Consider the following 26,798-nt stretch of genomic DNA (forward strand, 5'->3'; position numbering starts at 1 on the left):
TTCCAAATCTTGCAAAGGTAAATCGGCGTTCAAATAATTCGGCGTCGGATGGTGGTTCGGTTGGTTTGTTTGTTGGATTCGTTTTGTTTTGTTTTGTTTCTTTTGTCTCGATGTTGTCTCGATGTATTGGTTGGTTTTAAATAGTTAGCGTTTCGGCTCAAGCTTGGTTTGTTTAGTTTTGTTTCCTGTGATTGTTAGGTTTTGGTTTGATGTCTTGAGCTAGCTGCTTATTGTTTGTATCTTTTTTAGTTCTTTCCTTTTTTCAAGAAAATGACTCATTTATATAGTATTCGTTTTTCAGAACAAAAATCAATTCAACTGTATCATATAAATATACTAAAAGTTATGAACTTGATACTTTTCACGATGAAAACCCCCAACTTCGGGGGTTTTCGGTAATTTGACATTTTTTTTATTTTGAATTTTTTTCACTACTTCTTTTTCACTTCCTTTTCATTCGATTATTTTTTAAACGTCCAATTAACCGACCGCTAACCAATCAAAACCACCAACCGTTAACCGATCAAAATCACCCGCAACGAAGGGCAAGATTATTTTCCTCGTTACAACTAAAGACAAAGAAACTAGTGAACTGTCCTAACAGTACTTATTGTTAATACTATTGGGCTACTTCCTGTATTACCAACTCATTTTAGAGTAGAGCAACATATGAATTTATTTGTTGGAACACGTTATTGGGCTAAGTTATCGTCCTAACTATAACCACTGCAGCCCAAAAACGGTTGATGATCTTTGTGTGCAGCTAGTGTTGGCCATAGTATTAAATCCTATTCATTATGCTACATATGGTAGTAATGATGTTTGTTCTTGCTTTCCAATCATACACTCCTTAAGAGTTCAACACGTTCAATTTAAGTATATAAAACGCTTAAGTTTTGGGATTGATCGTAGTCAAGGACTCAGGGTTCAGGTTTTAAGGAATACATAAAACCTTTGACCAACCAAGTCCATGAAAGTTAAGACCAGTTGCCCACCTACAAACTTATACAGCCAGATATACACTTGAAACATTTTAGTGATACATAAATGAATACCAGTAAACAAAAGTGCAACAACAAACACTCTCTCATTCTAAAATTAACAAAACGTGCCTAAATCTGCAATTTATCTCACTTTTTGTTACAACAAAATACAATAACAGTTCACCTGCTCCGAAATTCCTAATGTCTACACCTCTACCTCCTACTATTATTTACAACAAATTTTGCAATCAGTTTCTTGTCAAAAAATCTAAGGTAACCAACTTCTAATATTACAAAGAGAATAATCAAATATCAATGATATAGCTAAACTAAGGGGTTAGAGATGTATATACACGGTTAATGACTATACTCTACATTGTTAGTATAACGCCAGCTCTGGGTCCATTATTTCAAAGACCGAACCCCAATCTGATTTATCACCTTAAGTACAAATTAAGGTCAAATCAGTTTAACACATATTTGGATGAACTTTTAAACACTGAAACCGCATCTTCACCTGTGTATGTATTTACATTCAAGCCATTTGTTAGCGCTTTGCGGTGTGCTTGCAGTCACGGTTTTTTCGGTTCACTTAACTTGTAGCTGTGGCTAGCATCGGGATTGCTTGCATTGACCCGACAATTTGACTTGATCATATGACAACGGGTTCCGTTCAGCCTATTTCTCACCTTTCTTTGTCAAGTTTATACCCTTTGCTTTCTCCATTTCAAGCTCTTTTTGAGCTTTCTTTTTTTCTAGTTCTGCCTGTTTAGAATTCTCTTCATGAGCTTTTCGAAAGAGCCTCACAAAGTTTAACAGAGTCTGAGTCACTGCATAACCATATAGCCAAAATCAAAATATGGCCCATTTAATGGAAGGGTTATAATTGCCCAAATGTGCATACACAAACAAGAAACAACTGAATTTGAAAGAGAAAAAAAATAAGATGTTACGTGAGTGTGTTCTTGATATTTACCTTGTTCGAAAGGGCAACGAGCAGGGTCTTCCCCAAAATATAGGGCTAATGCATCAGCATTTCTACCCTGCAATACAAACAAGTAAAATATTTTTAAAGAAACGAAAGACAACCAAAAAGCAAACTTTGGATGATAATGTAAATACTGAGCATCAATTAAAAGGTTTCTTACCACCACAGAATATAAATTTGTTACAGACATGACTTCTGACTCTGCGAAACCGATGAACTCGTTCAACGTCTAAAAAGAAGAGACCAATAATAAATCATCTGAATCGAATATTTAAGAAAGTAAAAATGAAAAAAATGGAGTAAAATATTTACTTACCTTGTGAAAAACTTCAGATACAGGGCCATCATTTTCAGAAGCAGTTAGTTCCTGCTTAACCTTTTCCAGTCCTTTAATAATGGCTTGCATCTCTTCTGCTAAAGATTTCAATTGTATCTGCAAAAAAAAGGTGTTAAATTTATCTTTTTTTTTTTCCAACCATTTTATGTACCAAAAAAAAATGGTGACTTGGTTCCCGATTTAGTAGAGGATTGTGAACCGAACCTTGGTTGCAGGCTCTAGGCTAACAAGATCCACGTGAAAATCTAAAAGGGCTGGCGACTTATTGGCAAGAACCTGTAAATACAGTGATCGTTTACTTGACTTTTCTCAAAAAGCAAAGCTTATAAACATCAATAAACTGTTATAAAAGTTGGCCGAATCAGCCGACGTATCGGTTTTGGGGACTAGCCCGTCCCAACTTGCCCAAAAACGCCTTAGAAGTCGGTCAACGCTAAAAAGTCAGGTCAAAGTCAGTGAAAGTCGGGCAGAGTCACGTCTGAGTCGGTCAAAGTTAGGTCAAAAGTTATATATTTTTTTAGAATTAGATTTTGTGCCATATCTATGTTTGAAATATTTATGTTTTGTGTAAGATATATTAATGTGTAATATATATACAAAAAGTCAACTTTGGTCAACGACCAACTCGTCCCCGACTCGCAACTTTAACAACCTTGCAGCAATAGTAACAAAAAAGGGACTTGTACCTTGCAGAGATAATGCATTAAAGTCATTTTGCTGTTTGAAGCCCGTGTGTCGGTGAGTTTCAGTAGACTGTCCAACTTAAACCCCACAGCAGAACCTGCATATATTATGTATAGATTGAACTTGTACTTTACTAACCGTTTAAAATGTATGCCAAAAGTTTTAAACTTTTCTAATAATTCAACAACTAAACAGGAAGTGAGGAAGTGAGGAAGTGACATACTTTAAGGTTGAGAAAAGTGCACAAATGACGTATTATAGAGAAAGCATGCAAATTTGTTTACAAAAATTGAGCATAAGAACTATGAATCATCATTAGATATTCAAAAATTATATTTGTACCTCTAGCGGTTCCTTGATTTAAAGTGTTCCCTAAATACAAGATTCTCTTCATAATTTCCTTCAACTTGACAGACGTTCGGACCTATTACCAGCAAAAAAAAAGATGGGATAAGGTAATAGAATAATTAACTAAAGAATCGAAACAGCATTAAGTTGTATATTATAGTACCTCGTCACATGCCGAGTTTACGGTGTTTAAACTTTTCTTAAACTCTGTAAGCTGAAAAGATTGTCAAAATGAGATAAATAAATATAAATATAAACAAAATAGACGAAAGAAATGACATTAAAATGTGAGTAGAACACTTGAATCTAAATGTTAAATCTTACCTGAGTGTTGAATTGAATTTTGAAGAGAAAACACCGTAACTTCGATTCTACACGTGGCACCTTCATGAGCTCCAGGAAAAACTGGGAGATATATTCAAACAAATACAAGATATATGTCACATAAATATTAAAATATAGCAAATAAAAAGTCCCATAATTTTATAAAATACTTAACAAGGCGGGGTAAAAGATAAAATAATGTCTACCTGTTCACACTTGCCTAACATCTCCTTGTCACCTGTATAATTCTGAACAGTTGCAACGCAGAGCATTAATACAAGGTTTTTTTTAAAGCTTAATTTATTTAAAATTGTTGATTGCATTAAACTGCATCTTTCTGACCCAACAAAAAACAAATACAGATGTAGTAAGTATAGTTTTACCTTGAGAAGCTCCATCTCTTCTTTAGTAGGACAGAACTTGATAAGATTTTCTACTTGATCTGCATCTAAGATCGATTCATCCATAGCTAAAGCTGCAGCCTGTACATGTCAAATTGAATTGCTTTTATTCAACTTAATTGAATGACAATGACAATAAACATAATAATATTTGAGGAATTGAACTGATAGGAACGGCATAATGTTGCAAGAAAATAATAAATTAATTCAAAACCAGTCAAGATGTTATGTTACCATCATGTCAGGAAGAGGCATCTTAACCTTAGTGAGCATGATTTCAGTGTTGTTGGCCCTCCTTAGATCAACCTAATAAACAAATTTGCAATACCAAAAAGGTAATGTCAATATAAAATATAAACAAAAGGATATTCTTCAACTTTGGTAATGTATGCCAATTATCTGGTAGAAATAATAGAAATTTCAAGGATAATATTCATAGATTGCAGGCTAATTTAAGTTGCATTACCAAGTGGATTTTCTCAGTTTTTGAACCGGTAGACTTGCGTCGCCCTCCTGCTTTAGAAGTATCTTTCTTTGGGACAATGGCAGAAAAGAGTGTTTCAAGTTCTGACACATCAAAATCTGGTGCACTGCAATTCAGTAATAATGTAATAATATTATACATTATACATACATTATATAAAGAAAAAGGCAAACAAAAGAAAGGAATTAATTACATACATATTGTATATAAAAATATATATGCAAAATGCTGAAGAAAGTGTAATACCTTTGGGGTTCTCCAGGTCTTTGTAATTCTTCCCACAAGCTTCCTTGCAATGCTCGTGTAACTTTGCTCCAATGAAGCGGCTTTAAATTGGCTCTTCGGGGTGCTGGTGCTGCAGCGGGACGCACCAGTCCTCGACCCCGAGGTGGAGGAGGCCCAAAACTTGGAGGTCCAGGTGCACGAGGTCCCCCTGGAGGTGGTGGTGGGCCAACACCTGGAGGTCTTGGTGGTCCAGGTGGTGGTGGAGGTCCGGGTGCACGCACACCAGTTGGAGGTGGTGGTGGTGGTGGTCCGGGTGCACGAGGTCCGGGCGGAGGTGGCGGGGGTGGTCCAGGAGGTCGGCCACCAGGTGGAGGTGGCGGTGGTGGAGGTGATGGTCCGGGTGCTCTGCCTCCGGGTGGTGGTGGCGGAGGCGGTGGTCCGGGTGCTCTGCCTCCGGGTGGTGGTGGCGGAGGCGGTGGTCCGGGTGATCGGGTTCCAGGTGGCGGTGGAGGTGGAGGCGGCGGTCCAGGTGCTCGGCCTCCGGGAGGTGGTGGTGGAGGCGGCGGTGTTCGACCTCCTGGTGGTGGTGGCGGAGGTGGCGTTGTTCGAACTCCTGGTGGCAGTGGCGGTGGCGGCGGTGTTCGACCTCCTGGTGGTGGTGGTGGTGGAGGAGGCGGTGTTCGACCTCCTGGTGGTGGTGGTGGTGGTGGTGGTGGTGGAGGAGGAGGAGGAAGTAAAGTTCCTTGTGAAGGAGGTGGTAGATTAGATGGAGCATCATACATTAAAGGAGATGTCGAACCTACTGATGCAGGTGGGGCTCTGTACATAGGAGGTGGCGGTGGTGGTGGAGGCGGTGGTGCACTGATCCTTTGTGGTGGAGGTGGCGGTGGAGGTGGTGGTGGAGCTCCGTACCTTAAAGGTGGGGGCGGGGGTGGAGGAGGAGGAACAGCTGAGATTGCATGCATTGGCGGTGGTGGTGGAGATTGGGCAGCATACATTGGAGGAGGTGGTGGAGGTGGTGGCGGAGGTGGAGAATACGAGGCTACATGCACTGAAGGAGATTTAATTGCATGAGGTATAGTTGCATACGTTAGAGGCGGTGGCGGTGGAGGCGGCGGCGGCGGCGGTGGCGGCGGTGGAGTAGACGGGGAAACGTATACTGGAGGTGGTGGGGTGGGAGGTGGCGGCAGAGGAGACGGGGAAGTATCCTTTGGAGGTGCAGGCGGTGATGATGGTGGCGGTGATGGTGACGGTGGTGACGTCGGGGGCAGCGGCAGTGTAGCCTTGCTGGTAGTTTTTTCAAGTGGAGGAAAAGGCGGCTTAACTTTTGCAGATTTTTCATCCAATTTAGTAACAAAAGAATCTAAAGGCTTAACAGATGACAAAGATGATTTCGAAGGTACTGAATCAGCCACTTGAGACACTTGTTTCCTCGTTGCACTCTCTGCTTTATTTGTTGTACCTTCAACCGACTTCTTCTCATCCTTCGATTGTGCTAAAACCGGAGGCGCACTATTATACCTTGCATACGGATATTGAACATGCAATGAATTCGTATACGACCCTTTATTAGGCGGTATCCATTTCGACACCACATTCGGTTTCGCAACTCTTACATTCGTCCCAATTTCCGGCTTACCTTTTTGTTTTGAAGGATTTTGATTTTTTTTACTCAATTTCTTGCCATTAGTTTCTTCTTTTTCTTGTTTATTACTATTCATCTCTTCCAATTCCTTTTTAACAATAATAATATCATCTTCATTGGCAACTAGCTTCAAACCACCATTAACATGTTTCAATTCATTAGAATAAGCCTTCGGTTCAAGTTCATCCGATGAGTCTTCACTCGCGTTACTAAAAATCTCTTCGACCTCGAAAAACTCTTCGTGTGTAGGACTACCCGTTTCATTCCCGTCTTCGAATTCTTCTTCTGTGGTGATTATAGATGGTAAAGCATCAGCATCCGAAAAACGTACCTGATACATATACGAGTACACATTCAACTTCCAGAAATTCATAAAAAAAAAAAAAAAAAATTACAATTTTTAACCAAACAAAAAATAAAAAATTGACGGCTACCTCGGCTTTGAAGTTTTTGGGCATCTGGTCACGTACATCCCACATGACGTCAACGTCATCGCGTGTCAACATTAGTACACTGCTTCGCACAAATGTTGTGTGAAACATTACTCTAAATATCATTTCCTCCTTTACATGATCCAAGTGTACGCATTCGAGAACGATATCCCCTTGAACGCGGTGATGAATATCTATTTTTACAAATTCACACTCTTCCTGCATCACAAAATTAATTTTTTATGTATGTATAAAACAAACTCTGCTTATGATTATTTAGGGGTCAAATAAACAGAAATGGAATATTAGTTTTGAGGATAATAAGTTAATAACCACTCTTTTTATCTGAAAGATTTTTACTCGCGTCTCAAAACATATACTGTATAGTATCTTTTTTACTTCCACAAAAATGTCATTTTTTATCACTACAAAACTATTTACTTGAATAATCAGTATTTGTCCTATTTTTCACAATAAACTTTGGTACTAATTACATGAATAATCAGAAGAACCTGAAATAAAACATGAACAACCGATTATCCAGTTACAGCAATTTTGAACAGTAAAAAGCACTTGAAATTGTCAAAACACTATATTTTACAGTCCTAACTATCAAAGATGGCTATTATTTAAAATAGTAATCACATTACACACATATATTCCACTTCTGTAAAAGAAAGCCGACCCCACGTTGGTTCGAGGACTAGCGTGTCCCGGCTCGCCCAAAAACGCCTTAAAAGTCGGTCAACGCTAAACAGTCGGGTCAAAGTCTAGCTGAGTCGGGCTGAGTCGGTCAAAATCAAAGTTAGGACAAAAATTTTATATTTTTAAAATTAGTTTTTGTGCCATAAATATATGTTTGACATATTTACGTCTTATGTTTGATATATTTATGTGTATTATATATATGTTTAATTTATTTATTATTAAAGTCAACATTGGTCAACGCCACTCATCCCCAACTCACAACTTTTACAACCTTGATATATTCCCTAAGAGGGAAAGCAGGTCTCTTTAGCTTTCTTAACTTTAAGGTAGAAAACTTACCGGTTGATAGAAGCGTGCTTGTTTTTTTGTTTTTGCCGACGAGAATAAAAGCTTTGAGCTCCTATTCGCGCTTGATGAAGACGAATCTTGCCCGTAAACCCGAACCACGGGTCGACAACCCGTTTCGCCAAATACAGGGAGGAATCTAAGTATAATACAATCCATAGCTAAAGGCGTATCTGAAGGCGGCCAATCAGAACCTAAGTTTCTTCTAGATATATACTGAAGATACCTTAACTGAGAAGGTTGAGGATTTAACGGTGTTAAAAGATGAAGTAACTCTTTAGGAGCTTGTTTATACACCATTTCAAGAGTCTTTTGTTCACCATTATATTGTTTTCTAAACAACAAAAGAGCTGCAAGCATAAACGCAAGAACCGGCCACCCGCCCCGTTCACAATGCATTAAAAGCACGTTTTGTTGACCCGCTAACGACAGCCAACTTTCACTAGATCTTAAAAAATGGTGGATCATTTCTAGTGGTAGCATCGGACACCCTTCGTATTGACGAGGGTACTCCATAACCGTCATATCGAATTGAGATAATATGTCTGAAATTTGGGTCCTTTTTTCACCGTCTCTAAAGTTGAAAACCATGAAAGAAGAATCGGGATAGTAGTCCTGAAGTTCAGCCACAATGCCACCCATATAAATCTTGTACTCATCTTCTTCAAGTACTTCAGTTGAGAAACAGCAATCAAAAACTGCAAATTATACTCACAACCGTCACACGTAATCAGCACAATCCGCTAATACCACTTCACAAATCCTAAACATTTCAAGCACTTCACATATCGTGACAGTTAATCTAGCATATAGGGGTACAAATTCAGAAACCTAATAAACCAAAGTTCCAGTTTCTCGTACATTACATCGATGAATATTAATGTGTTAATCAAATGTCAATAATATGGCACTACCTAATTAGGGATAAAATTCTCCTGATTGACTTCTACAATCTACAGGTACGCGCAAATTCGATCCCTAACCTAATATCTAACACCCAATCTACTTCACATTATCACCAAATGTATCAAATGCTCATAACATTTTTTTTTTTTTTTTTTCATAATATTCTAATTCTAATTAGCATAATTCCCCCAAATTCAAGTCCAATTTAGTCAACAATTTCTCAAAACAGCTAAAAATGTAACTGAACTAAAGTCTAATGACAGTCAAATTAACACATCCTAAATAACAGCTCAAAATTTCAAACCAGTTAACTAAAATTCAGGAAATAATAAAGTATTACCTTCAAAATTATGTGTTACAAATTAAAACAATAGCTTACATACCGTAAACCCTCTCGGAGATCTCAAGCAACCGATCCGGCGGCTTCCGGTAAAAGAAACGTTTGAACAGCGCCATCTAATGGCGCTGTTACACTCCTGAACCGGATCCAAAATTTTGATCTCTAGTCAATTTATTTCAACCAAATGTTGACTAAATAAATTATAACCTAGATCGAATTATCCGTTGATACTAAGGTACACACCTACCAATCTGATGACGAACAACTGTTGAATTTGAATAATTAAAGTTGTACTGATGAATTGGATCCCTAATTTATGTTGAATTTAAATTAGGTTGTAATTTAGGTAAGTTGATTAAAAAATAAATGAATGTGTAGTTTGTTGTTTGTAGTTAAAGAGATATGGTTTGGGGGGAAGAGGAAACGGAGATCAAAAGAAGGCATGTGAATTTTCTGCGCATTTTGATGATTTAGTAGAATAGAATTCACATGGACAGAAAAAGTGTTGAAAAAGGAAACATGAATTTTAGACTCGAAGTTTTTAGACCAAATTCATAATAAAATGGATCATCAATGCAAAATATTGTGATTTGTGATTGTTTTGTTAGAAACTGTTTTGAGTATGTTGTTGTCAAAGGGGTTACGAAATTTTTTTCGTGCTTGGATTATTGTATACGTACGTACGATTAGTGTTGTCCAATAGCTTCGTTTATTTTTCATTTTTTTCATAGATCTTATTCTTATTATATCTTATATCTTATATCTTATTTATACGCGTTTATAGACGTTTATACTGCATACTACAGTATTTATTTTTATGAAGACATAGAATACAATAATTTATTATTTTGTCTGCCAACTCACAGACTTAGAAATATGTATCTAACTGTTGCAGATGTGATTAAGTTATTTTGCAAACATAAAAACAAACAGTCGTCACTATTTAGCATACAAACCTTTAGGTCACATCTTCTTTATAAGTATGGTTCGCACATCTTCAGACAAAAACATCTTAACAAACAACACCTTAGTCTACGATTTCTTTCGTTTAATCGTTCCGTTCATTCAAATTCAAAAGTTTAGAAGCAATATCTAAAACCAACCGAACCAATGTCCATCACGTGATTAAGGATATGATTTTCGATTTAGCCGAATTTCAGAAGTTCAATACCAAAAATCGAATATTGAATTCAATTTTGTTCATCTAAATCGATTATTAAATTGATGTTGATTTTTAAACGGATTTCACATAATATTATGTAAATTATGTACTAGGTATATGTTATAATTCTAAAAAGAGAAAGTTACACCATTAGTCCTTAATGTTTGTTCAAAGTTTCATGAATCGAACGGTATTTATTTGACGTGGATGACCATAATGTTTGATGTTGAGGCGCTGGTCGCTCGATGTAACACATGTTATTTACCACATTGTTAGTGTCCATCACGTGATGGTTTTTTAGTCATTTACGTATGTAACAGATGTTATTTACTGATGCGATAAATCTGACCATTATATTATGAAACAAAACTAACAACTAAATATTATCACACCACATGCAACTAGTCTTGATCGTTCAGTAATAGGTAATGGTAAGTCCAGTTCGATCCTCAAGTAATAGTGTAATTAAAATTGAATTACAATTAATTAAATTGTGTAAAAAGGGGGTTTTTTCAAAGATGGTTTGATAATCTAAAAACGCGTGATGAAGTGAAACAAATAAGCAGTGGTAAAAGGCAGTGTTCGCTCATTTGATTTCCCTCGACGTGGATTGCATGACAATTAAATCGATTATATTCTTGAAAATGTATATAGTCTTATGACTAATGTCTACTGGCCAATAATCATGAAACCTCAACTAGCAAGAATCAATCAACACTCATCAATCTTTCCTTGTCAATCAAACTATTCCCGTCTAATGATCGTGAGATTCAACCAAGTTCTACTCTCGTAAAACCACAAACCACATCGGTCTCCTAAATACATTTACACAATTATAAAGACCTTAATACCAACCAATCACCAATTACACTTAAACACCGATCTCTCATAAATACTTATGTAATTGTTTATATCACCAGAGGTGTTGGACCATGCAAACTCTGTCATCAACTTCACCTCCAAACCTTCTAAAGTTTGGGTGTAAAATGGTATAGTTTAAAGTAACACGCTACCTTTTCTCTGACTTGTGAATCGTGAACCTACTTTCACAAAATACAATTTCTTCTCCGATCTACATTTCCATCAACTGTCTTTCATTTACTCCATTAAAGGTTAATCCTTTCTTTTATCTGTAACTGTGTAACACCCCGAATTTCTAATGCATCAGAAAATGTTCCTGAAAGTGTCAGTAAATGTGTGCACCAGAAAGCGCCACTAAAAGTCAATTTACATCAGAATCAGAATCTGTCAACTTCAGTCCCTGAACTTCTAAGAACTGGTATCATTGCGTTTTAAGTGGGTATATCGCGTTCCAGTCTGTCGCGGAACGCGACAGACATTACCAAAATGCGACAGGCTTAAATCTTGAGTCCTGGTCACTTCATCACGTTTCATTATGGTTGTCGCGTTTGGGGTGTCGTGAAACGCGACCCGTAGTCGCGAAACGCGACATTTGTGCAGAATGTCCATTTTGAACTCGTTTTTGGGTTTAAAATGGAGGTATTTGTGTCTTTTCACTTGGGGGACGGGTTATATGCTTGAGATCAGTTCCAAATCTTATCTCTAACTCATATCTCACACACACAAACACTCCCAACCATTTTAGAGAGATAAACCCAATTGTAGAGAGAGAGAGAGAGAGAGAGAGAGAGAGAGAGAGCTTGGTTTGAGGTGGAAGAAGGTGAAATCACTCCAAGGTCCAAGTGTTAAAGTTGTTCATCTCGTTCTTGGCTACGTTTTGATAGTGTTGGTAAGTCCTAACTCCGAATTTCATTATTTGATTTGATATTCAAAGTTAGGGTTTGAACTTGATTTGTTGAGAAACTCATTTAAACTCATGAAGTGAGTTTAGTGATGCTAGTAATCGAGTTTTATAGTGTCGTTGGTGGATCTTGGGTTGGTTGATGTTTTGGTCAAGTTTAAGGCTTGTAAAATGGGTTAAATCACTAGGTTTAGCGATTATGGAAGTATTGAAACCCATTTGGGTGTATATGGTTGACTGATGTTGTTCGAGGTGTAGTACGAAATACTATTATTTTTACTACGATATACTATTAAATACGATACAATTTTACACAAGTTATTTATTTATTGAATGGATATACCTAAACCTTGCTACAACACTTATAGGCAGTGTACCTAATCGTAGAGTAATGTAGTTTTTAGTAAGTCCGGTTCGTTCCACAGGGAGCTAGCTGAGTTTAACGCTATATATATTTTAAACTATATTTGTATAAATATATATATATATATATAAGTAATATAGTAGTATTATTATTATAAAAGGGGGTTTTTACCGTTTAATGACCGGTTTGTCGCTTTTCCGTCTTAAGTCACAATTAAAACCTAATGTAAAATATTAAATAAAAATACAACTTAATTTAAAGCGTAAAGTAAATTACGATAAATAAAAATGCGATAAAATAAAAGTACGATAAATAAAATGACGGTAAATAAATAAAATGACGGTAAATAAAATGACGGTAAATAAAAGTACGAAAAGATATAAATTAAAGGAATTATGCTTATTTAAACTTCCGTAATCATGATGTTTGACGTGTTGATTTTAATTTATTACCATGGGTTAATTGTCCTTTGTCCTGGATTATTCGATATGTCCATCTGGTTTTGTCCATAATAGTCCATCGGTCATAATTATAAAGTGCGAGAGTCTTCGCCAAATTAACCTTATACCCGAAGTCAAATATTTCAACTAATTGGGGATTCGAACTGTAACAAGGTCTTAATACTTTGTTTAATGAATACACCAGGTTATCGACTGCGTGTAATCCAAGTTTTTAATACTTTGTTAACAATTACACCAATTACCCTTGAATGTAATCCACTCCTGTTTTAATGAGTCCAGTGACTATTAATCCATTCCCGTGTCCGGTCAAATGAATAATTATTAGTATTTATAGATATTCCGCCCACCGTATCCAGTCAAGCTTATGTGGTTATATATAAACACGTCAAATTATAAATCTCTATATTAAATCAACGAGATATCATTTAATTAATATAAAGCCCATTAGTAGCCCATAGTCCAATTTCCACAAGTGTCGGTCTTTTGTCCAAACCCCAATTATGGTCCAAAACCCAATAACCCAATCTTAATATTTAGTCCAACATCACGATTACTTCGGCTTAAATAAGCATAATAATAATTTAGCTACGAGACATTAATTTAAAAAGGCTGAACATAACTTACAATGAGTATTAATCGCGTAGTGTTACACAGACATAATTTCGACTTACAAACTTAAAACATTCGCCACTATAACCTTATTATTATTATTAACTTAATATTAAAATTAAAATTATAATTAATATATATATATATATATATATATATATATATATATATATATATATATATATATATATATATATATATATATATATATATATATATATATATTGAGAGAGTAAGAGATAAGATTGAATATGGTGTGTGTAACTTGTCACACCCCCAAATAGGGCCTGGGGTATTTGTGACTAATTATATCAAATCATAGTTGTATAAACGAGAACGACTCTATATGAGACGTTTTACTGAGTTTTGCAGCGGAAGATAAATAGATTACATTGTATTTAGAACATTAATTGTCTTTAATTGATATGATATGTAATGAAGACTCCAAGCATAGCAAGCAATCATCATTAAAGCAGCAGATATACAGCGGAAGCATTATTTAAGTACCTGAGAATAAACATGCTTTAAAAAGTCAACACGAGGTTGAGTGAGTTCATAAGTTTGTCATAAATAATGATTTCAGTAATAGATATAGACCACAAGATTTAGTTTAAAGTTGATTGATACCCATCATATCAATCTAAAAAGAGTTGCTGTAGTTTGTAATATCGCGACTAAACAGAATTTTACCCCGAGACACCTTGAACAGTCAGTGTCAGTTTGAATCATTATTATGTAACCAAAGACCAGAGGTCAAATGATTAGAGACGTTACTCTCAATAATGCTATTCATAATAATTAAGTTTGCGTTCACCAAGCAATTAACGATATTACGGCAGGGATTTAGCATGACAAAGCACGTACTCAGCATAAAAGTTTGAGTACTTGTGTCTAACGTAAAACAGTTATAAAAGTTGCGCATGTATTCTCAGCCCAAAAATATATATAAAATGGGAGCAGATGAACTCACGATACGATAGTTTGTAGTAATTATGCGTTTGATGGCACTGAACAAGTGTAGGGTTGTCCACAAAATCACGAACCTATATCAATTATTTATATATTAACACATATATTGAACATATAATGTTAATCAAACCAGTTTGTGTATAATATATTACTTATAGTAATATATTTGTTATTTCAATTATATATGTTTATATATATATGTATGTTATTTTTATATGTTATTTGAAAATAGTACATTAAATATATTTATTATAATTAATTAAGCAGTGTTCATTATAAAAATATAAATATAGTTCTGTTGTAGGTTTTAAATATATTTTTATACAACGAGTATTTATTTAGTAAAATAATATTAATAAGTATAAATATAAAGTTGTATCTTTTTACGATAATAATAATAATAACCTAAATGAATTTTTAATTATAATTTTAATAACAATGTTAATTTTTAATAAAATGATAGTTTTATTAGAAATGATAATTTTGATAACTTTAATTAAAGTGATACTTTTTAATTATAACTATGTTTTAAATATTAATGTTTATAATAACTTTAACATTAGTAGTAGTAATAATATATAAAAAGGTATATTTGATTACGATAATACTTTTAATGATAATACTAATAATAATAATAATAATAATAATAACAAATGATCCTTAATTCTTATTTTAGTAATAATAATAATAATAATAATAATAATAATAATAATAATAATAATAATAATAATAATGATGATGATGATTTTAAAGAGAAAACTACCTCAAAAAGCTTTTCATAAAAAAAATTGCCATGGACGGGACTCGAACTCGCGACCTCTCGCTAAACACAAAACACCCCACACCACTCCACTGCTGACTGTTTTTCTGATTAGAACTCCACTTAATTATATATATATATCCCGTAATACGTCTGTTTCTATTTCTTTATTCTTCTAAATCACAAGATCGGCCAGACTTTAATCTAATTCATAATTTCGAATTACCAAATCGATTTAGGATTTTAAATTAAATTATAAATAACATGAGTTTAGTTAAATCAAACAACAAAACAATAAAAAAATAATAAAAAAAATCAACTGCTGCTGTTGCTTACGGTTAAAAAAATATATAATGATTTTGAGATTGAGAATGTTTTAGCTTGTGAATCCTACATGAAATAGGTTGCAAATCGTTTATAGAAACTATCTGAATCATTAATTTTAACAGAAACTTTAAAACAATTACGAATTTCGCAAAGAACAACTCGGTTGACTTTTTTTTATAAGCTTTGACTCAAAAATTCGAACTCGATAGGAAAAATTGGAATTTGAGATTTTGTAGATAGTTTAGGTATTTGATTTCCAACATATCTGCATTTAAGAATTTTACAATTTGATTCGTAATCGAATTATGGACAAAAAGGAGCTCGTACAGAGTATATCGAGCCTTTATTTATTTTGCGGTTTTTATTTTCAATTTTCATAGACCTGCAACCATTATATAATACTAACGATGTTGTAATTCGAACGTGTAAAGCAGTGATTTTTATTGTTTAATGATAATGGGTTGATGAGGAGGAAATCACGAATCATAAAATAAATAAAAATATAGCAGATAAAAAAAATAATCACGATGTATAAAAGCTGATCACGATGAGTTTAATAAAATTTATAATCAGTTAGTGTCATAACCTAACTGAATCCACTTATACTTAATTTAATATTGGTATTTAATTAATAATAATAATAATAATAATAATTAATAATATTAATACTAATACTAATAAATAATTATTATATCTATCTATATCTATATTATACATTAAAAAAGAAAATACTAATTGAGATATATTAAAATATCAACTTCTAATCTAGACAATTGAATCTAAAAAAAGACAACCATTACCCCTAACTAATCACCATTAAATCTAATCTAATTATAAGCTTATAACCGATCCTTAATCACTTTTATTCCCTCAATACCCCCATTAAAAAAACGCGGCCTAATTAGATTAAAGAAGCAGATTAAAAACACGCATTAGAGATGGATCTCTAATTACGCCTCTTCTGCGACCATCATCTTCAAAAATCGAAGGCGAGAATCACTACTGAACAAGGTCAGCGGGTTGATTTCCATCGTATCAATCGTTATTGTATAAGGATAGCGGGTAGATTTTTCATGATTAATCAATTGCTAAATGATCATCGAAGGTAAGAATCACTATCGAACAAAGTTTTTCTCAATGTACATTGATCATAAATCACGAGCAGAAATCAGGATCGATTCATCATCGATCATAATTCAGGAACGATTCATCAGAAATCGAATCAGATTAGGTTTGCCAAGAAATTAGCGTTCACAAAAGATGTTCACATATAGAGATAAAGCTTGGTAAAGGAAGAGGTTCGTTCTCTTTTGAATTTGGATTTGTTTATGCGTTTTTAAATTTTGATGTTGTTGAATTCTTATTTTAATTAATTGAGTGCTATGCTTCACTGATTCTTTCTACCATTTGTTGAATTTGATGATTGTTTTAAGCTATAATTTATGTTTATCTCTGGTACCCACCAACTGTGCGATGAAATCCTTCAAAGAAAAATGTGTGTTATAAACCACTACTCCGTATAATTTATATTTATGTTTCAGGTTTTACGCACTACGGGATTGTTATCTGTTAAGTAACATTTCACAGGTAATGTTGGTCTGTCCTTTTTTTAACTTTTTGATTATGTTTATCTTTTTATAAGTCTATTTGTTTCAATAGCTGCGTTAGTTTGTTTCTTAAAATCTCAGTTTTGTGTATATTTATTCGATACAGATTATTTTTTTTATGTGTTGTTCATGAATGTCGTTATTTCAGGTATTACATACTACACGGTTTTTTGGTAAGTTTTTATATTTGTTACTTGATTTTTATAATTGCTTTTTTGATATATATGATGATATTGTCGAATGTTTTAATTTACGTTTTTCATTTTTGTTGGACTCGGAACCTTCAGTTTACTATGTTATGCGATTGTTTAAGGCTGCGTTTTGAGTTTTATGTTATGCGATTGTTTATGTGATCGTATTATATCTTTACAAAACACCAATGACACACACTTTTGTTCATTTTTCTCTCATTACAAATTCTTTTCTTAAGAATCTTGTGTCGAATTTCAGATTCCAAGCGTCAAGGTTTTTTTAGGTTTCAAAGAGTTCGTCACTGCTATGGTATGCAGGTATGTCTGATTCATTACATGTTTTATTCTTATTTTGACAGTCTTCGTGTTACTATCTCTCCCAAATCTTATGCCACCCTTTTATTTTGATAACAGTTGCTCTCTCTCGCACAAGCTGGACATGAATTGTAAAGTTTCATTAATTGTATTTCTTATTTTCAGGTTTGGGTTTGGCTGATGCCAATGTGATTAATTTCCATTCAATATTTGACAACTGGTAGGAAGGTGTCGTCAAGGCTAATGAAAGAATGAAAACTCTGAATAGAATACATACAGAACTAACAAACTGCTTTGTTAATTACAAGGTCAGAACAACAACTACTGTTAGTTCTTTCTAGAGGTAATGGTCAGATCTGGGCTTAGACTGAAATGAGTCACTCTTTTGTATCGGTTGAAACAACCCGGACTTTGATGTTGGTCTCTGCTTTCCGTTATGTAAATATAGTTGCTTGCTTTGAATGGGTCAATTTTATTATTGCACTGATTACACATGTCCATAAAGCGGTCCATGTGTCAGCACTTGTTCCTGTTAATAAGTTATGCTTTTCGCTTGCTCAAAACCTTGCCAAACTTACTATATATATAGATGGTGTGTGAGTGTGTATGAAGTGCATATGTGAAGCTTATTTCCTTTATCTTTTTATGTCACATGTATAACCGTTTAAAATTTTGACACTACGTAGGCCTTTATTGATGTTGTGAGAAGGGAGATTTCATCTGTATAAGAGAGTAAGTTATATAATAATCTTCCTATCTATATCTATATCTATATTCTATATTCTATATTCTATATTATATATTAAAAGAAAAGACAAATTGAGATACATTTAATCATGGCTATCTTCATCAATGGCTATCTTCATCCAGCACCAAGACATCATCATGTTAGACCCATCACTTACCGGTAAAGTTTGAAATTTCTTTTATTTTTTTAATACATGACAATTAAAGATCAGGGTTTTGTTAATGTTAGAGTAATTCTAATATTATTCGGAGGGCTTGGTTAAGGAGAGTATTTTAAGAGGGTTTTTGGGTCTGAATTACCCATTAGTTTGCACAGGTTAAAGATGGTTTCTTGGACTCTATCTCTCTTTTCTTCTTTTTTTTTTTTTTTTTTTTTTTTTGTTGCAAATTTTTTTTTCCATATGCATGAGCAGCAGCCATTAAAAGAATATATTCAGTCATGAGAAGATATCCGGGTCAAGTAATTGTGTGGGATGTTGTAAATGAGAATTTACATTTTAACTTTTTTGAAAGTAAACTTGGATGAACAGCTTCGGCGAAATTTTATAAAACTGTTAGGGTTCTTGATAGAAATGCTGCTTTGTTCTTGAATGATTTTAATGGTCTCTAATCGCCTGGGGACCGTGTGTCGTCCCCCGATAGTTACTTATGGAAAATTAAACAGATTCGGGCAGAGGTTTATAACGTGCCATTATCAATCGGGGTAGAAGGTCACTTCAGTAAATGTAACATACCTTATATGAGATCTGCCATTGATAAACTTGCAACTTCAGGACTGCCTATTTGGTTAACTGAAGAAGATGTTCATTATGGCCCAAATCAGGTATCGATTCGTTTTCGTTTTATTTATTACTTCATACACATGAAGTATATATGCATAATTAGACAACATTTCATGGATGATCCCTGTGGTTTGTATCAGATTACACTCATGGCCCATGTGTTTATTTCGTCAATGATGAATCCTGTGATTTGCACTTGAATCGCAGGTGGTCCTTGTCCCTAACGTTCTCACGGACCATCCGTGAGCGTTAAAGGATATAGACATGGACCACCAGAGATTTAAGTGCAAAACCACATGACCATTATTAACGGAAGAAAGCACACAGACATGGGTGTAATCCGATACAAACTACGGGGACCATCCGTGAAATTTTGTTGCATAATTATCATAGATTAGCCCTTAAATCATGAATGTGAATAACAGGCAACAATATTGGAGCAAGTTATAAGAGAAGCTCATGCACATCCATCAGTAAATGGGATAGTTTTATGGTCTGCTTGGGATTCAAAAGGTTGTTACCGAATGTGTTTAACCGATAACAATTTCCGTAATTTCCCAACTGGCGACGTTGTGGATAAGATACTTCGCGAGTTTTTTGGTGCAGTTATTAAAGCCACCACTGACGTTCGTGGTTTTTACAAAACTTCGCTAACTCATGGAGATTATGAAGTTACTGTTCCAGATTTAGATATTTAGTTATTTACCAATCTAGAAAATATGTGAAATCTCCTATAATGCCTCAGTTTTTGAAGGTTGAAGCATTGAACTCTTTCTGAAGAGATCTTACATTTTAAAATAGTAGCTTGAGAATATTAATATAACTACCATTTTTTGTAGTTATTTAGTTGTAATAATTTCAAGCGTAGATTTTTCATATCTTAAATGTAATCGCATCTTGATTATGAATCATAATTATAGTTGACTAAACATTAGTACTTCGTTTCGCCTTGACTATCACATCATTCATTTTATATCAACTGATGAACTTATTCGTAAACTATTGAATAAATCATATGTGAGTAATGTTTACACTAAGATATGTATTATACTTTAATGTGTGTTTCATTGCGGCTCTACAGATCGAGAATTATAAAGTTTGTATTTTGGACATTATATGCAACGTATAATCATTTACTGGAATTATTGCAAGTTCCCAGCTCTAACTTTGAATTGGTTTAGATACTAATTGCTACTTTGCTTTAGCATTAAATGTTGTTCTTTGTATTTTGGAGTATTATGAAAGTCATAGGTAATTGGTAGTGCAAACTAAAAGATAGGGAAAATTGTGAATTGCGGTGGCACTTGCAGACTGAGATGCAAGTGAAATGTCCTACTGAAGATAATAGTAAAGATTTGCAATTTATTGTTCAATTGATTTTTTTATTTTTTTTTGGTTAAAATATTCTTGTCCGAAAATTACCCCTTTTTATGTTTTAAAACGCATATTCAATCGTGAATTTTTGGAGGTTGATATTTTTATCACTAATATATCAATATCAATATACTATAAACTATATGATGTTTTCCATACTATATGATGTTTTCCAGGTAAAAGCTTTAGACTTCACAACTTTGGACCGAAGCTCACTAACTCAGTCAGTTTCATTTACTAAACAAAACAAAAATGAACTACATTTACACGTTAGGCTAGGGCCCGAACCCGGGCAACTAAGGTTGAAATAGAAATTGTCAAATAACGAAGACTCAAAAACATAAATTTTTTGTTTATTTGTAAGATTCATACCAGTAAAAGTAGGAAATCAATGAGATTTGAGAACTGTGTACCATCAAAGATAATTCTTGAATAATTATATTTTATATAGTATTATACATAGAATCAATTACAAAACAGAAAAAGACAAAAAAAAGTTACTATTCCATTAGGCTAAATTCGCAATTAAATCAAAATTGAAGGGTAGTTTGATTTACGATTTTTTTAGTGAATAAATAAAAAGGAAATGTAATGAAATATTAAAATGGAAGTTCGCCTCATTGGTTTGTTGTTGGGTTTGCTGGTCTGCAAGTCATGAGTTCAAAACTAGCTTTACCTTTTTTTTTTTTTTTTTTTGGTGGGCTACAGCAATTGGGCCAGCGTAGCGGGCTGACCCAATTGCTTGTTTGGATCAAATAAGCTTTCAGATTAATAACCGAATACTTTAATGCTCATTTTATAGATGATTGACTTAACCTAACAAATACCATATAAAATATAATTATTCTGACAATTCAATTTTTGATTCGTCCCTAAAAAAACCCGCGAATTCGCGGGTCTTAAGCTAGTTAATAATAATAATAATAATACTTTTAATATTATGAATAATAATAAAAATAATAATAACACTAGTAATAACAAAAATAATGCTAATAAAAAAAATGATGTTGATAATAATAATGATATTTATAATAATTTTAATAATTTTAGTAATTATGACAATACTAATAATATTAATAATGATATTAATATACTAACAATAATAATAATAATATTAATTTAATTCTCAATCATAATAATAATGATATTAATATTATTAATATTGATATTAATATATTAATTATGTGTATCAAATATATTATTATTGAAAATAATAATATTGATATAAATGTTAAGATTTATAATAATAATGAAGGTAATAATAATATGATTATAACAACTATGATTTAACTTGTAATTTGATATATTAATATTGCAAGTTATTATTTATATATTAGGTATATATTACATATTTATTTATAACAATTGTTCGTGAATCGTCGGAATTACATAAAAGTTAGATTTAAATTTTGTCGGAAATTTCCGGGTTGTTATAGTACCTACCCGTTAAAAGAAATTTCGTCACGAAATTTTAGTTGTTGCCATCAGTCGGCGTTGTTTATAAATAGGTGAGGATATTTTCGTTTTATTTTGTTTTCACGTTTCCAGGTATACTCGGGGCCTTACGTGAATTCCAACGAATAGAATATTGTTTTGTTTCGAGCGTTTAAATCTTACGATCCATAAATTTTAAGCAAGTACATTTTATTATTAATGCGGAGGTTATCTAAGGGATTTAACAAGAGTGTCATTGATTAGGTTTTCTCATAAAGAGATGATTACGCTATACAAGCATTTCAATGTACATGAAATGTGTTATGAATAATAGTGAGCTTATTTAAACCTTGAGCGTTTATGCCACAATATTAGGGTAGACAAAATAGAGAGGAGTTCGTGAAAATCACAGTTATGAAATTTGATAGAGATCGTCTTTGTTGACAACAAGAAGGGTGAATATGATTTGAAGAATAGAGTTTTATCAATATTGGGTAATATGAATGAAACGATTCGATTATAGGAAGAGTATAAACGAAGCTATCACAAAAGAGTGAAATGAGGAAATTAAATGTTCGCCTTAACTTTTGACATAGCTAAAGTTGATTTCTGGAATTCAAGGGATTTAAAGAAATCTTCGAAATCTTTATAAGATTTGATTCTCCGGTAATTAAGGAAATTAGGATTTTCTTTGATTAAATGCGGTGAATTGTCTCGATTGATGTGTCTGGAATTTTTGCTATAAATTAACTTCTTCCGTTTCATTATTTTCACCACTTCTATACTTTCTTCCTCAATTCATACTTCCAAAGGATTTGTTAATATGCTTAATCCAGTTCTTGTTCTTGACCTTATATTGGTTATCGCCACAATCATCCTTCTTTTACAACTCCCACCAGAGGAGTCTGTTTACTTCTATTATGCTCTAGGATTTATTGTGTTTTTAGTTCTCCCGTGTCTTTATATTTCTATACGCATTGATATACACGGTTTGTAATTTTGGTGTTTTTATCGGGCTTTATATTTTCCCTTATATGTCGAAGCTTCATGCTTTTGTAAAGCAAGTAATGGTCCAGAATTCGTAGGTATGGAGTTTCGAATGATCATAATATACAAAGTAGAAAGGAAAGGTAATAGCACGATTTGATTTGTCAAATTACCAGAATATCCAGAAAAGACCGAATCATCAAGAAAAATAATTTCTTGATATGTTTAGAGGTTAAATAGAATGAAAGAGTTATGTAACATGGCAAATGATGATTATAAAGTCTATGAATCATCATCTTACATTAAAAATTTAGCATGACTTACTATAATATAATCACGTTGGCCTGACGTCATTATATTATTCTAACTCATGCTTCAATTCCCAACACTACTTCAAATCATTCATAATTTAAATTTTGAATTTTACAGAATATAGAAACTTAAACAGTTTCCTTTATGATGTAATAAAGATATCGCAAAGAGATAATTAATTGCGTACAAGAATCGTTATGAAGATATCTTCAGAAATATTGAGGATATTTATAACGAAAGATACGATGATATCTTAGAATTTCTAAGATCGAATGATAATGAGGAGAATTCTTCTGTAAGAATTTAGAATGCGTAAAGAGATTACATGTCTTCTGTAATTTCCATCAGAAATCGAATCATCTGGATTCCTTGAGTATAGGTTTAGTCCTTGTGATTTGTCTACAGCCTCCTTCATGGGTACCAAGTTTTCTTTTGAGCTTCTCCATTGTACCATTCTTTATTATCAAGCTTTTGGTCATTAAGACTCTCTACAGCTTTTGCTGCTTCGTCAGCATTCTCAAAGTTTAACGAATCTGAATAATTGGTTATAGTTCTAAGGTGTTTTCAAGGATTTTGAATTTGATCGTTGAACGCAGGATGTAACCTGTCAACGAATCTAACGGTTGACGAAGAAATGTTGTACATTTCAAAAGTAATGAATGATAATTTCGGTGGTTTGATGTGATAATTCATCACAGAATACGAATGAATATAATTCATGAGAATCAGAATTGAAGAATGTACAATGTAACATATTAATGTGAGATATAAATATTTCTCGGGTATTACCTACCCGTTAAAATATTTTCACAATTAACAGTTTGTACAAAAGAGTTTTAATTACAGTTTTTATGAAAATATACGTACATATATATTTTCCTTCAGATGTAATCATGGATTTAATGAGTTAATATAATATTAAACTCATTTGATTTACAGTTGAAACGAGAATGAATAATCTCCAAAACCTTAGAGATTTCATAATTGTCGCGAAATATTTCGCTAATGAAGTTATGAATCAATACATTCGTCGTTACTCTTGATTTATTATGAAATGAAGTTTATTGTGCTGAAGCAGTGATTAACAATTGTTAAATCATTAACGAAGGGTGTACATCATAGCATATTAGTGATATGAATTAACCAAGTAGTACTTACTAGTTAAGATTCACACGTAATAGCTTAGTACGACAAGATTTATTATTGTTCCAAATCATATATATATAAAGTATACATATATAATTCTTCACGAAGAATGAGCCAATACATCTTAACTCATTATTGCTAATATTCCTTGGTATCTTTGGGGCGTATGATGTTGATATTCGAGGTACCGAGTGTGATGTTGAGGCGTGGGATGCGGATGTTGTTGTTGGTGGTGATGATGGTACTGGTGGTGCTGGTTATGCTGCTGGTGCTGCTGATGCTTGTAGAATTCGCACCATATTCTCCAGAGCCACCACTCGTGCGCGAAGCTCGTTGACTTCTTCTACTATTCCGAGATGATTGGCGATTGGAATAAGGGGATGAATAAGATCTAGAATTTTAGATATTATATATTCGTGACGGGATACCCTGGAAAGAAGAGAGAAAATGGTGTTTCGGACTGGTTCGCCGGTAAGTGCTTCAGGTTCTTCGCCAAGAGGCGAATTCGCTTGGTGGAAGGGATCACCTTCTTCTTGCCTCCATTGATTGAGTCGACTACGAACCCATCCCTAATTCATCCAGAATAGATGGTGGCTGATTGGTTCGTTTATTCCGGTTACGCTGCCATTGGAGCTCGAGGAGTTCGAGGAATCCATATTATGTGTTTGGAATAGGGTTTGATATGAAATGGGTGTTGGATACTGAATGATATATTCGTCTCCTTGAATACGTATATATAGCAAAAAGATTTCCGTAATTTACAGAGGAAATTTAGGAATAGTATTTAGACAAAGTCTATTGGAATAGATATGATAAGATATGATGTGTCTATACTCCATTCATGTAATAATGGCAGTATGACGTGTCGAGATTTAAAAATGATAAGTATGTAATCAGATAAACTTTCGATTAAAGACTTTCAATTCGCAATGGCCTATTCAGGTCTAGGGGCTTGAGCTATAGGATCTTTTAAATCGGTAATCCAAACCCTTCCATTCTAGAGTTTCATAGATGCCACTAATCAAGAAAATTCAATGATAAAAAATAACGAGAATGCAAAGATTTTGAAAGTAATGAATATGAATAGTAGAGATTTCAAGAATCATGGTTAACATTTCATGTAATACATATGTAATACACAAAACCATGATAGATGACAAAGGAATGTCGAGAATTTCAGAGATCATGGTGTCGTATTTAAATGTGGTGGCAGAATTGGATAGTACTTAGGAAAATGAGCAGAGTTCTTAGATTGGCTTGACATTCTAAGATAAGTAAAGTTTCTAAAGTATAGTGTAACATTTAACAATTAAAGGCAACAATTAATGGCACTACGGTCAGGGAAAGTTGTAGTCCTACATTGCTAAGGTACCTAATTGTATAAGGCATACATAAAATGTAATCCTAGTTCTCTACAACAACCTGGCTCTGATACCAATCTGTCACACCCCCAAATAGGGCCTGGGGTATTTGTGACTAATTATATCAAATCATAGTTGTATAAACGAGAACGACTCTATATGAGACGTTTTACTGAGTTTTACAGCGGAAGATAAAATAGATTACATTGTATTTAGAACATTAATTGCCTTTAATTGATATGATGTGTAATGAAGACTCCAAGCAAAGCAAGCAATCATTATCAAAGTAGCAGATATACAGTGGAAGCAATATTTAAGTACCTGAGAATAAATATGCTTTAAAAAGTCAACACGAGGTTGAGTGAGTTCATAAGTTTGTCATAAATAATGATTTCAGTAATAGATATAGACCACAAGATTTAGTTTAAAGTTGATTGATACCCATCATATCAATCTAAAAAGAGTTGCCGTAGTTTGTAATATCGCGACTAAATAGAATTTTATCCCGAGACACCTTGAACAGTCAGTGTCAGTTTGAATCATTATTATGTAACCAAAGACCAGAGGTCAAATGATTAGAGATGTTACTCTCAATAGCGCTATTCATAATAACTAAGTTTGCGTTCACCAAGCAATTAACGATATTACGGCAGAGATTTAGCATGACAAAGCACATATTCTGCATAAAAGTTTGAATACTTGTGTCTAACGTAAAATAGTTATAAAAGTTGCGCATGTATTCTTAGCCCAAAAATATATATAAAAAGGGAGCAGATGAACTCACGATACGATACGATAGTTTGTAGTAATTATGCGTTTAATGGCACTGAACAAGTGTAGGGTTGTCCACGAAATCACGAACCTATATCAATTATTTATATATTAACACGTATATTGAACATATAATGTTAATCAAACTTTGTGTATAATATATTACTTATAGTAATATATTTGTTATTTCAATTATATATGTTTATAT

General features: G+C 33.5%; 2 protein-coding genes and 1 long non-coding RNA gene across 3 annotated transcripts; 2 read left to right on the forward strand and 1 right to left on the reverse strand.

The window, feature by feature from the left end:
• Positions 1-1,061: 1,061 nt before the first annotated feature.
• Positions 1,062-9,686, reverse strand: LOC139866330 (formin-like protein 20). The gene is made up of 17 exons (XM_071854546.1): positions 9,193-9,686; positions 7,898-8,601; positions 6,854-7,069; positions 4,796-6,750; positions 4,532-4,655; positions 4,300-4,371; positions 4,048-4,146; positions 3,871-3,912; positions 3,665-3,745; positions 3,504-3,554; positions 3,335-3,416; positions 2,995-3,089; positions 2,513-2,584; positions 2,288-2,404; positions 2,132-2,200; positions 1,960-2,026; positions 1,062-1,813 (listed from the first exon to the last, which is right to left on the reverse strand). The coding sequence occupies exons 1-17, from the start codon at positions 9,263-9,265 to the stop codon at positions 1,662-1,664; spliced, it is 4,071 nt and encodes a 1,356-aa protein (XP_071710647.1). The 5' UTR covers positions 9,266-9,686; the 3' UTR covers positions 1,062-1,661.
• Positions 9,687-16,536: 6,850 nt separating this feature from the next.
• On the forward strand, positions 16,537-17,684 carry LOC139865802 (uncharacterized). The gene is made up of 3 exons (XR_011765110.1): positions 16,537-16,861; positions 17,105-17,150; positions 17,621-17,684. It is a non-coding gene; the product is annotated as an uncharacterized lncRNA (long non-coding RNA).
• An 828-nt stretch (positions 17,685-18,512) lies between these two features.
• LOC139868111 (endo-1,4-beta-xylanase 5-like) lies at positions 18,513-19,903 on the forward strand. Its single transcript, XM_071856447.1, has 5 exons — positions 18,513-18,563; positions 18,676-18,739; positions 18,837-18,901; positions 19,088-19,246; positions 19,631-19,903. Exons 1-5 carry the CDS (start codon positions 18,513-18,515, stop codon positions 19,901-19,903), a joined length of 612 nt encoding a protein of 203 aa, XP_071712548.1.
• Positions 19,904-26,798: the final 6,895 nt, after the last annotated feature.

The sequence above is a fragment of the Rutidosis leptorrhynchoides genome, chromosome 9, assembly GCF_046630445.1.
Source record: "Rutidosis leptorrhynchoides isolate AG116_Rl617_1_P2 chromosome 9, CSIRO_AGI_Rlap_v1, whole genome shotgun sequence".
NCBI classification, from domain to species: domain Eukaryota; kingdom Viridiplantae; phylum Streptophyta; class Magnoliopsida; order Asterales; family Asteraceae; genus Rutidosis; species Rutidosis leptorrhynchoides.